Here is a 13,280-nt window from a genome sequence, read left to right on the forward strand (position 1 = left end):
TCCACATGGACAGTGATCACTGAAATGATGTGTTAGGAGTGAACCTTGCTTCTAGCTTCTCAGAATTAGAAGGACTGACACCTCTCTACGCTTCCAGACTATCTCACATACAGCCCCTCTAGCAGCAGCTTCACTATCACACTCCATCTCTCCAGAAATAGGACAGACATCTATCCTGCTCCTGGATTCTTGTCCACATTAGATGCTCTTTGTAATCCAGATAAACATCGATATTTTAAGTAGAATTGGTGCCATCACTGTACTAATACTGACAACTTTCCAAACTTTCGGAAAAACCTTTGTTATGTAAGCCTTAAATATTTGCACTTAGGAATGATCACTTCATCAACAGCTTTTCAGTGCTATATCAAACCACTCATTAGATACACACTTATCTTTTGATATTTGAAACAAGGTATTAAAATTGTATCACTACCATTAGACCTCACTTAATATCTCCTGATCACCTTCATCAGCCCTTTAAGACATTCCAAACATGACTGTTTCCTGCACAGAACAGTAGTTAGTTTACATGTTACAGACTTCGTTGCACAATATACTGAATCCCAGAATTACTTCTAATACTGTCCTGAGAGGAACTGCACTTGGACTGCAAAGTACTATTTTCAAACACATGTAAGTTAAGGAGATACATTTAAGAGTCTAATAAAGGACTGCTCCTTGCCCTTAAAAACTTAAGGAGGAATTCCTATGAAGGAATCACTACTTCTGCTTAACTGAATTTCTGCAATTAATTTTACAGGTTAGCTGCACTTACCTGGAACTTTTAAGGGGACAGAAAGGTCGATCTGGACAACAGGTATATGTTCCACACCTGGAGTGTCTTGGTATCGCTGGGAAAATAAGAGTGTGTTACATTCTGAGTGCTGCCAGATACAAATCTATATAAATAGACACATTTCAAAACATCAAGTAGTTTAATCCTTTAAGTGAACATTTTAAGGGAAAGGAATGGCATAGCTCAGTACTAAATCCTGTGTGATAGCAGGGTGTATTTTAAAGCCAGATGATAACTATTATAAAAGACCCTACTTCTAGCAACAGTTTAACCCTGCTACTGCCCTGCAGAAGGCTTGTTGCAAGTCTCTGAAGAGTTTTTTGTTTGTGTTTTATTGCCAATAACTTGCCACTTCAAAAGATAAATTTGGAGATCTGAGTTGAGGAAAATGGGGCAGTCCTTGGGATCCACAAGGAATAAAGCAGGCTCTTTTAATGTGGTGTTAAGAAGAGAGCACAAAAATCTTTTGATCCATAAAGAACACTGCATGATCAAGAGGAGCACATTCAAGGTTCACTGTCTCTTCATTGCTCTTAACGACGTGCCTGGCAATCAGAAACCTTCCATCACCCAGAGCTGGGACAAACTACCTGCACAGCAATTTGTGACACAGGGGCACAGAGAAGTGTTTCTCTACGGCTTTTGGAGAGTCCTTGCTGCACTTTCCATGACATTGTTCCAAACTAGTCTGTAACGGGAGCTGTGACAACTACCACTTTCTTATTTCTAAACTGGAGGTGCACCAGAGATTCACAGAAAGCTGGCTACTCTTGGGATATTAGATGATTTCTGAGTTTCTCAACACAAACAAGACTTATAAAACTAGTTGTAGGTAGCCACTCCAACTGGCACACTATTAACTGATCAGAACCGCAGTGGAAATAATCACAGAATGATTTGGGTTAGAAGGGACCTTAAAACCCATCCAGTCCCACCCCCTGCCCTGGGCAGGGACACCTCCCACCAGCCCAGGTTGCTCCAAGCCCCGTCCAACCTGGCCTTGAACCCCTCCAGGGATGGGGCAGCCACAGCTTCTCAGGGCAACCTGCCCCAGGGGCTCACTGGAATGTCCCAGGAGAAGCTGCAGCTCTGACATTCAGCGAGCCTCCATACAATTATATGAGCGGTCAGCAGGAGATTTTAATTCAGACTCACCTTCTGCGGGGAAGGAGAGCTTTTAATATAAAATGGGTTGTTCGCCTGTTCTTGTTTCCGGGCTTCTCGACGCTAAAAGTGAAGGAGTATTTATAGTTAGAATGTTTGTTTACAAGCAAAGATAGACAAAAGGCATCAAAGTGCAAAATGCAACCTCCACAAATTTTTGGAACAGTACATAACTACTTGCAAAAAGACTACGGCATAGTAGCTTGTGTATGATAAACCAGCTTTGAGTTACAAGGCATACTAGAATATAACTACAAGTACTGTTACTACTAAAACTAATAATCCTTGGAAAATCCTTTTTTTGCTTTTTAATTCTAGACTAGAGAAAGAAACTTCTGAAGACTGGATTTTGATGGTAATTCAAGTGTTTCTGTCTTCATTTTTGCAAAGAGAGGAAGAAGTGAAGATTCTTATCAATAAAAAGTTTTCTCTATGAAAATAAAGAGGTCAGAAGCAGGAAATGTGGTATCGCCACTGAGAACGGTCACATTACAGTAATTTATAGAAGCTGCTAAGGTCCATGAACAAAGCTGCTGCCTCTTTTTCTGCCTATAGAGAGGACACAATAAGAAAAGTACACCAATGGAGAAGGTGCGTAAAATAACTAAATAGTTGCAGAGTTCAGCACAAATGTCCACCCTCAAGACCCCGTACTTCCGAGCGTACTGCAGTACACACTGCAGTTTACAGGCCAGATTTTTACAAGAGCTCAAAACTCCTAACAAGAGCCATGATTTTATAATACTTTGTTTCCATTTGGACAAGACAGGCAAGCTAGACTTCCAAGAGAACTTTATACTGGATGTACTCTACAATGCTTAAGAAAACACCTGTATTCAAGTACATGTATTTTGTTCACATCAAATCATCAGATGTCCTGAGCTGCAGAAAGCAGAATGGCTCTCTGGCTGCCTGGGGAATCCACAATAGCTCCAACTGCAACATCTCTGCTGAATTATGTAGGGAAAAGCATTTTAACATTCACTCACTCTGGCCAGTTCCTCTTCATCTATTTCTGGCTGTCTATGTCTGGAATGCCTTTGTTCCTCATCGTGGAAAATTGTTTTGGGCTTTTCATCTTCAGACTCACTGTCTGATGGAGGTTCATTGATCCAGGCATCAAGGTCCAAGCTGGTAAGAATTGCAGTAAACAAATAGCTTGACTCAGTACCCCTGAGTATTTCTAATCATATATTTAGCTTTACTATTTAAGTTTAAATAAGGCTTTGGGAGAGAGAAGGAACCTTACCCCTCTGGAACTGGTACTTTCTTCTGTGCTTTAGGAGCCACAGGGTTCAGCTCACCAGCAAACAGGGCTATTACTTCCTCAGCTACAGGTACTTCTTTTATTTGTAGCTTCTGAATGTATTTTATTAGTTGCAAGATGCAAGAAGCCTAAAAAAAAATGCAGAAGTAATTTCAGGATTAATATTAACAAATTGAACCAAAAAATATCAACTGCAGTGAACGTCAGCAGAAGATAACTGTTCTACTCCATTAATGGAATTAAGGGAAGCAGCATAACTGCAGGTTTAGGGCAAATGGAAAAAAAAAAATCCATGTTAACTCTCTCTTCTAGCAGTGTCCTTATGTGCTTGCATAATTTTAAAACTGAATTGTTTTGAGTGAAATGCTTGCAAGCAGTATTCAGAGGTGGTATTGAACCTAAATGAGATCTGGGCTCCGACATGAATGTCACCACCTTTCCCAGTTCTCTAGTTCTAGAGCTTCTCCTTCATTGAGTTACACAAAGTACAGAATAAATGCACCACTCCATCAGTAACAATGGCTTATACAAAACATGCACGTCCACACCAAATAACATATATGCTCCAAGACAAATAAGAGACTTTGTATGATAAATTCCAAAGTAATTTTGTTCTCTTACCCTCTCCTGAACTTCTAGATCTGCGCTTTGCACAAACTGCGGCAAGCGGTCAATCATCAGCTGTGTAATTTCCTGAGCTGCTTCCTTTTCCCCAAATTGCTCTTTCTGCTGTAGGATGGAGGCGTAGAGTTTCACCATGTTCTGGACATAAACTGCCTGGATGTGGCCTGGTAGAGTTGTAACTTTAGGCCTCAACATTGCTTCTAAAGTTTGGTTTGCTTCCTCAAGGTGTCTGTGAAAAGAGTGGACAGATGAAAGCCAGCAATTGAGAAATTTCAACATTTCATCAGCCTTCACGGAGAAGGCTTTTTCTGAAACCTCAGTTGCAGTACAAAGTACTACAGAAAGACAGGGCAGACTACAAATACACAGTCATTTGCTCTCTGTGTATTTTCCCCTTCCAAATTACAGGAGTAACACGACAGAAGAGTTTACAGCTTTCTCCTTCTACAGGAGGGGACAGACGCCTCAGTTACCACCTTTCAGTATTCTCTCCATTAACTAAGCATTGCACTTTTAAGTGCCAACCCCATTGACAGCCTGGATCCAGCAGCCCAACTACCTTCCTGCCATTCTCTACTTCACCACTCGCATCAATGAGGTTGTATTTCCAATCATCTACTGAACAAAAATAAAATCTAGTAGGGAATGCTTAATACACTGAAAAGAATGCAGATCATAGCACTTGTTTTAATAATCTCATGCTCTTATTCAAAATTGTCTGCTCACAACTAAATGGAAGATGCACAAAAAAGTTACTGGTCCATTACAAATGGAAAGCTAAAGTTCTTTCCAAGTAAAAACACGATCAAACTGAAAAAGGAGAGTATGTTCTCTTGCTTCTTTATTTACAGTTTTCTTTGCAGAACTTCTTTAATCAGACGACGATCTGAGCTGTATCAGTGTTCCCTAAAAATATCACACCTACTATGTGAATTTAAACTAGAACCCGTGTTCAGAGTAGCAATTACAAGACAAGACACCAAGCCTGATGATAAAAGGAGACTACAGTATTGTGGTCTGTCCAGCTCACCAAAATGAAAGCGAGGTAAGCACGTGTATCTGCACACACAACCAAGAGATAAAAGTATCTATTTAAGCTAGAAGACACTGTTGGCAAAAGAACACTAAGAACTGTGGTACTGTGAGTACAGATAAGTTTAGAGCAAAAAGATGACTTTTAACCCTCAGAAAGATTACGTTCTGCAAAAACCTTTCAACAGGGAGGAGAGCAAAAACTAATTCAAATACGGCGATTGGACATTTTCTCTATGACATAAGTGGGGTTAGACCTTTATTGTTAAGGAGTTTTTCCAATGTCTTAAGATTTTACTGCTTATACCCAAAATCACCTTTCTGCATGAGTGGGCAGGACTACAGAGAAAAGAAAAAAGACCAGATATTCAAAATGAAGTATTCATTGTAGCTAGAAACAGCTGAGGAGTTTTATGGGGTGAGGAAGCAGGAAAGAAGTAATCATTTTGTCAGCTTTAGGGTGCATACTCTGAACGATCCTCCTCTCAAAAGTACTTTGCAGTGACCTGAATCTTTGCCTGAAAGAGGCCGCTCAAAGCGTGCCAGGCTTTCTGTTTGCACTTACTCAGAGAACTCCCCACATATCCAAGCAGCAGCATAAAGCACCTCGCAGATCCCATTTCTCTGGGTGTTGCTGGCTATGAGATGAGCGTTGTCCAGAAGCATGGCCATTTGAGAAACTGCAAATTTACGAATTGCTTTAACTCTGATAGCTACATCTAACATCTGAGCTGCTATAAGATGCCCATGTCGTGTGCCTTCCAACCGGGTCAGCTCCACCAAGATGCTTATGTACCTATGAAAAGTGAAAGGGATGCAATTTTATCAGCAGACAACCATTCATTACCATCCCTGATGATCTCTAAGTTGACACATAAAAACACTGACCATTCAAAGTTTGTGATATATTGATAATTGGACTGGCTACAGATATCTATGATTTTAGTCAGCAGCTCATCCCGGTATGTCGTCCCTTCTGCTTTATCCACGTGAATCATCAGTTTCTTCACTATCTCCATCAAGTTCTTCTTCGATACCTGTTAAAGAGTTATTGAAGGGTTGAAACACAACTAAGCCACTGCCCATATTGTCAAGTCCTTCTAATGCCACTAAAGCAGCTGCTAGCTCTTTGATAGACCTCTGTCATGTGTTAATGAGAAATCAGAACCACCTCTCTAGGCCCTAGCTTCAGTCAGAATTAAAAGAGGAACCTGTTTCTTTCTTTTCAATGTTGTTATTAAAGCAGAGTCAGCACAAGTATACAAGACCATGCTGTGGGAGCGCTGAGAATCAGAATTATTAGCAGCCATACAGAAATCCAGGAGAAAATGAATCCTCTACTTCTGCCAGATTAGCAAACTGAATAGTTTAAAACATTTTTGCTTCTAAACTAAAAATACTGAAATGTCATTAACATCCAACAGAATTCTAGCATTTCAAAACATAGCTGTATTAACTTGCTCTGGAAACTTATTTGTTTAAATAAAGCAACTAAAAATATTCAGTGAATATCACCAGTTGTTGTGACTCACTGCTTCCAGCTATGATGGCAAGGGGGCTGGATCCACAGGGTCTTTAAGGTCCCTTCCAACCCTAACCATTCTATGGTCTCTCGATAGGTCTATGTTAAAGACCTCACTAACAAAAATGTACATAATAGTATTTCTACAATCATTCATTATAGAGCACTCAGAAGCAGGGTTGAGCAAAATGGTAGACTTTCTCCTTGGATATCTTTTGACTAAAGTCATAACAGAATTTAACCTACAGGAACTAAGAAGGAACTCCAATCCTCTTTGCAACAATATTAAAACCACTATGCCAATCAAAGGTTATTGAAGCTATTCTCATCTCATGAGGAGTGCCAGACAAAAGGTGTCCCTTCTTTTCACTTTCTCCTTTAAAACAGGAAGCTTTAAGACATACCTACCATGGTCCCTTTGTGCATGGGGGAGGGGGCTGCACAGACTCTTGAGTGAAAGGCACTTTTACTATATAAATCATACCACAGCCCTTTCAGAGATCAAATGTTGTCGCTACAAGGTTGCCCCTGTAGCACAGACATGTTTTATAAACTGCCCTGCGCAGCTGCAGAGCGCATGCACAAACCTGGTGGCACACAGGAGACCAAAGAGAATGAGATTCTGCACATCAGGAATACAAAATTTACAATGAAGGGCAAACTTGCTGATAAAGCAGCTTGAAGCTGCCTTCTCTTGTTGTTTCGGAGTGCTCCAGCCGGTTTCCCAGTCTTTGCATAACTTACACCAACCTGAGCTGGGTGCTGCACCGTGGACTGCAACACAAATTCACAGACCTGTCCAAATTTGCCTGTGGGCCACTGCAAACCTACGCTAAGGACAGAAAGAGCAGCTAAGGCTCGGGCATTAGGAAAGCAGCCTGAGTGACTTCCACAGTGCCTGAATTCAGAAACTACTTCCAGCCTGAATCGTAGTTTTCAAAGCTCTCTCATGCTGTGCCAGATCTTTCACTTGTCCTTAAGTGTCATGAAAAGATACGGGAGTTGTTATCACAAGACTAGTGGGGAGAGAGGAAAAGAAAGTTGCACGTTTTTCTTAAACTTCAGCCTCCTAAAAGGTGACAGGGACTGGAAAGGAAAGGAAATACACGTAGAAACATACCATGCCATACAGCAGATCTAAAGCTCTGAGTCGGATAGACTCATCTTTGTCATCCAAACATTGGAGAATGAGATCCTTGTGAGATTGAACTGATTTAGGATGCGTTTTCAGGATTTTAGACATAGCTAACAGGCCCAGGTATTTCACTGTGAAAGACAAAATAAAACTTCTTTCCAAATATAGAAACACTGTTTTGTGTTGAGCATGAAATCTTAATACCAAGTGCTTCTACTGAAACCAACTTTAATACACTTGAATAAAAATCTACGATGAGGAACAGCATTTTGAGAAACATCACAGATTATGGTCTTTAATTTCATAATCTTGTATACAGGCACATAATTCCATAGATAATCTTCACCACAGTCTTCTTGCACCTCAAGTTTTATCCTTGATTTAAAAATATGTTTTTAATATATAGAAATTATGGGTTTTGAGAACAGGCATCCTAGGATGAACACAGCTTTAAAAGCACTGAAGATTGGTGTATTAAGTAGGAGTTCTGTTCTCAATGGGAAAAAAATCAGATGCCGGAAAAAGGTTTACACAAAAAAGGATTTCCCAGTGTTCTTTGTAGTCACTGAAATAAGTAAGCATTCTTGCATTTTACTATCACGCTTACACTGCCAAATACCCCTCACTACTTTGCAAGCAGCAAGTTTATAAAAAGCAAAAACCCAGAGCATGGAAAGAGAACTGTTTTAGATTCACAAGACCACAAAGAGCAGGAACAATCTCATTTGTTTTAAAAAAGCTCATTATAAAGAAGTGCTGACTATCAAAAATTATTTCCACATTAAAAATCCCAGCAATTGTTTCCAACGTACCAAGCACTACAAGAGCGAACAAGCTGTTTGGAGAAACAGCTCGTTGCTCTAAGACTGCTGGAATTTCTCCCCAGTGGCTGGTTGCTAAAAGCTTCCATGAAGACAAGCAACATACTTACAGTTCTGGTCAGAATCTTCTATCAATATCCTTAACTTCTGAACACAAAGCTGAAAAAAAAAAATAAAAAGATCACATCATACTTAATATAAGCCTTAAAAGTCTTAATTAAAATAACTTTTCATAAAGTTTATTTAACACACAAGGAAGCATTCTGACCAAGACTGGGTCAGAGGGTCTTCTTGCATTAACAGATTTCAAAACAAAACCAACTTCTGTATGACTGTACTGACAGTAACAGCTGAATAAAAGAGTTAGGAAAACTCTAAATGAGAAGAATCTGCATCTTGAAGCAAAGAAAATAAGAGAATTTATATAGAAAATGCTTCAGCCTGTAGGATTCCACCTGAGTGACAGCGCCTCAGTGAGCTATTGCTTTAACTTTTGGGAGAGGAACACAATCCAGTTTTGCCATGGCATTACACGGCAGAGCGGAACAAATAACCCCCACCAAAGCCCAGTGTCGTACCTGGATGCTAGCACTGTGATTCGGCATCCCAGAGGACAGAGAGATCAAAACTGAAATGCACAAGCACAAACTTCAGTTAGTATTTCTGCCTTTGAGTGAATGCAACAACACAACCCCTAAAGGCCAGCAGCGAGCTCAGCTCACAAAGATGTCCATTTATTTTGTTGTTTGTTTGCTTGGACTTTTGGGGGGGCTGAGCAGTGTGGGGAGAGAAGGTTGTTACACCAACTGTAGTTTCATATACCTTAAGAGTAATAATAGCAGGTCATGAGAAAAGAAGTGTGAAGGTAGGCACTGCTGGAACAGCCAGGTCAAAGCTGCTTTTCATTACGCTCTGCTCTCATTAAGGCTTACTTTACTGATATCATGTAGCAGTCAAGACTGTAAATATGTCATCAGCTACTGTATAGCTGAATTTTCAAGTGTGCAGTTCCCTAACGTAATGAGATGCAGCAATGGATCCTAGAGTTTAATGCAACTAGATTGGAGCTTTAATCAAGCCAGCAAGAGACTCAAGGCAAAAATCAGGTCCCATTGTTGATTATATTGGACAAAGCTCTGGCAGCACACAACCCCACAGCAGAAAAGGTGGCATTATCTTGTTAACTGTCATATAGCATGTCCAAACCAACACCAACGCTTACTGAGCAAGCCACACACAACTAATAAGTACCGTGGCATTTTGCTCCCTATAATCCTGCAGAGCTACATCTCTGAGAAGGCGTGTTAGATGCCATCATTTTGGGTCATGCAAAGAGCTGGCAGGTGCAAGGTGCTGCTCCAACGCTGGCACACAGCTTCACATCTCATTTTCTGAATTTGTTTCACATTACAGTCCCTGAGGTGTCCTGGTCGTGTGAATTTCCCTTTGAACCACAGAATTATGCTATTGTACCTCAGGGAAGCGCTCTCATCCGGTATGGAATTAGCCTCCATGTTATTTTTTGCCCCCCATCATAATGTCATCTCACATCTCCCTGAAGGAATGAGCGGATACAAAGTGAGTGACAGATCACCCTTTCCTCTCTGAACTGACCCAGTGCAGCAAGCTCCTGCATCACTATCCAAACTACTCAAAAGAGAGACTTATGGCCAAACCGTGGATGTCAATAACCCTCAGCTTCCATGCTATGATAGAAAAGTGCCACATCTGAGCTGGAACACTGTTACCCCTTTTTACCTTTGTTTCTCTCTCCATTCCCGTTACAGAGTTCACATCACCCAGAAATTGAAACGGTAAATGAATTATTCCAATTACTTCCTTTAAGGAATTTTAAGTTGTGAAATTGTAGGATTATAAAAAAAAAAAAATAAGTCTGCTCCTTCATCACATAAGAAAACATTGCCAAAGTTTCCATGAGGCATCAGTCATATTTTAATTCTATTGCTGCTGGTACACTTCCTAGGTCTAGCAACATGTAAATAACCACTCATTGTTTCTATTTTGTTTCAGCCTGTAGCAAACAGGACATAGCTGTAGTAACATCTGTAGCCTCATCTACTGACAACAAAGGATTTCAGCTACAGTGACACAAATTGAAGTTTGCGAGGCAACTTTTTTCAGTTATAAAATACATTAAGTTAAAAAAAGGTTTACAGATGGTGTTAACTGATAACAAAGTTCATAATATTCTTTTCTAGGTTACAAATTTAATTTCTCACCTGCAATTACTGTGTTCACACATTCATATAAGAGAGACATGGCTGAGGTGCTGAAACAGAAATCAAGTATTTTAAATAAGGAATAAAACCAGCACATTTTGAAGAGCTGTCAGCAATATCTTGGAGCTAGTTAACACCTTTAATTACACAAGAAATTGTCAAACCAGACAAAACGATTCTTACTCAAAAACCCTTGGGGTGGGGAGGAAAGAGGGCTACTGAATGTTTAAAAAAAAAAAAAAAGAATCTTCTCTGCGAAGCAGCAAGTAACAGCACTGTAACACAAGAGATGAGGAAGCAAGTGGTTACTCAAAACCTCAGCACCCCTTACAGAACACTAAAGCAATCTTGTCCAAGGATCAAATCAAATCTGCTGCCCAAGGTCAAAAATTCATAAGGCAGGCAAATGGAGAACCTCAAGTCTCTCTCCCCAGAGCGAACAAGTCATGCACAAACAGCAGGCTCTCCTGGCGTGCAGGTACACGCGTGCGCAGCCCTATAAGCAAACAACATATTTTCAATGTCCGATTTCCCCCCAAACTGAAATTCAAAGACGACTTCTGCTAGTTGAACACACAGACAGTGCAATTCTGAGGATTTCAAAGGTACTTGGAAATCCTGATCTACACAAGAGGGAAACACAGCAGACCTCCCAAGTACCAAAGGAGCGGGCTCTGGAAGCAAGGACTACAGAAGTAATGAGCGAACAGCTCTGGCGGCAGCAGTCAGAAGCGATACCGTGAAGGTCACTCAGCACACTGTATACGTGACTCTAGGACGCTCAGAACCACGATATTTTCCCTTCCTGGTGGATGGCAGGGTGGTTTGCCTTAAGCGTTAAGTGATACCAGATCCAAAATGACTAAATGGAGACCAAAGCAAACAGGATTAAGTCCTCACAAATAATAATATGAATGACTAATGTGGGAGTTGAAGAGAGGAGGCAGAGACAGGATTGAAGACATGCTGTCCATCTTCCTGCTTTTTCAGGCAAAGCACTGTTTCTGCTGAATTTGCATCTGTTTGTCACTGCTGCAAAAACCCTCTTTAGGTACCTGGATGCAAAGCTGCTGACCGGTCTGGTCTGAACCAGCCTTAAAGCTATACTGGGAGGATAGACAGAAGTTGTTTGGCTACAGCTGTTCTCATCGCTACACAGATACTCGTTTAAAACTTCTTCATTCACATCTATCTTCTTGCAGTGCCACATGAAGAAAAACAAACCTTTTAATTTAACGACTCACACATAAGACCACACCTCCTTTTCATAGCCGGGAAAATACAAGTATTCCCTCCAAGACATCTATTTTCTGATTTCAGTTCAGAATTAGATCCAAAACAACACTGCAAACCAGCTTTAACGAGGGTCAAGGAAGTTTAGGACGGATATTAACAGAACCTCTTCCAAAACATGTCTGGGCTGACAGAGGCACGAGAAAGAACTTTAGTATGCTCCTTGTCATGCAGCTTTGGTGGGTAAGGCTTTTCCAAAAAAGTCAAGAACCAAATCTGTGTAGGTGAACAAAAGGAACAAATATACAGCTAACCCTTTTTTAAGGCAGAGTTTTTATATATTCTCCATAGTCATCTCTGGCTTAAAATGAAGTGAAAGGAAAGCAAATTGCTCCAATTTTCATGCGTGCTTTGGAGAAATTCATGCTGACAGTCAGACACCCAAAGACTTTCCTTAAAGGTATTTTCTCTCATTTGGCTTTTTCAGAAATAGTCATGATGTGATTACCTTTTGATACTTGAAATCAATATAATCGAGACTTAACTTCAGAAATGCATCCACAGACCTAGCTACTGACCCACCTAACAGGCACCTCACCAACCCTGAATGAACAACGGAACCTTTGTCATACGTACCTATGGATGAGGTTGGTCAGAGGCTCAATCAATTTCTTTCCCAGCCTAGGTTCTAATGGAGTAAGAGCACCAAACTATTAAAAAAAGAAGTGCAGACAAGAAAGTGACTTAATAGCTGCTTTTAAACAGTGTAAAAACATTACTTAAATTGCAGCTCATTATATTTAAACCAACCTATATTAAAATATTTTTCTCTCTCTGGTTATGTTCAACCAGAATATTCCTGGTTTCTTTTTATTTGGATTTAATAGTAACTATACCTCCAAGCCAGATATCTATTTTCGCACCCAAGGCAATTTAATGGGAACCCCAATCCTGTAAACATAGATCCAGAATACTTGCCAGTTTTATAATTTTAATGAGAACCCAATTATTGGTTGACGACGTCATCAACTTGAAAAAGAGCGGAGCAAGGGAAAGGTAGTTTTTGGGATTGCGCCGAGCCAGCTCACAAATAACATTTACTGCAGCAGACTGCACACCTGGGAAAAACAAGTGGGAAAAGCAGAAATCTCATCAACACCTTAACTGCAATTGAAGTTTCTGGTGCAGAAGCCCCAGAACAAAAGCAGCCAAAGATTCAGACTTGTGTGTCCAAGAGGAATGGTTCAGCCTCATTACCAACCATGGGGTAGTGAACTAAACACACTAACGTAAAAAGAAACTAAGAAAGGATTTTATTTAATTTTGGCCATTTCCTAATACATCAGCGAGCTGGGTATCTGCTTTGGGTCCAGTATTAGAAAGAACAGGACGCTGTCAGCCTCCTTCCCCCTTTACGGTGGAGAGCTTGTTTGTGGGACACAG

At 40.4% G+C, this 13,280-nt stretch overlaps 1 protein-coding gene across 2 annotated transcripts in view; it reads right to left on the reverse strand.

The window, feature by feature from the left end:
- The window catches only part of AP3D1 (adaptor-related protein complex 3, delta 1 subunit), a 43,484-nt gene that overhangs the window by 10,965 nt on the left and 19,239 nt on the right, over nt 1-13,280 (reverse strand). For both annotated transcript variants that reach the window (XM_009885050.1, XM_009885049.1), the window contains exons 7-19: nt 12,816-12,955; nt 12,474-12,547; nt 10,605-10,654; nt 8,943-8,992; nt 8,475-8,523; nt 7,529-7,674; nt 5,775-5,923; nt 5,452-5,682; nt 3,852-4,083; nt 3,213-3,358; nt 2,953-3,094; nt 1,955-2,026; nt 778-854 (exon numbers count right to left, since the gene is read on the reverse strand). In XM_009885050.1, coding sequence (XP_009883352.1) covers nt 778-854; nt 1,955-2,026; nt 2,953-3,094; nt 3,213-3,358; nt 3,852-4,083; nt 5,452-5,682; nt 5,775-5,923; nt 7,529-7,674; nt 8,475-8,523; nt 8,943-8,992; nt 10,605-10,654; nt 12,474-12,547; nt 12,816-12,955 — 1,558 coding nt within the window. The remainder of the gene's footprint in view (nt 1-777; nt 855-1,954; nt 2,027-2,952; nt 3,095-3,212; nt 3,359-3,851; nt 4,084-5,451; nt 5,683-5,774; nt 5,924-7,528; nt 7,675-8,474; nt 8,524-8,942; nt 8,993-10,604; nt 10,655-12,473; nt 12,548-12,815; nt 12,956-13,280) is intronic.

The sequence above is a fragment of the Charadrius vociferus genome, unplaced genomic scaffold (genome assembly GCF_000708025.1).
Source record: "Charadrius vociferus isolate BGI_N301 unplaced genomic scaffold, ASM70802v2 scaffold1225, whole genome shotgun sequence".
Taxonomy (NCBI): Eukaryota; Metazoa; Chordata; class Aves; order Charadriiformes; family Charadriidae; genus Charadrius; species Charadrius vociferus.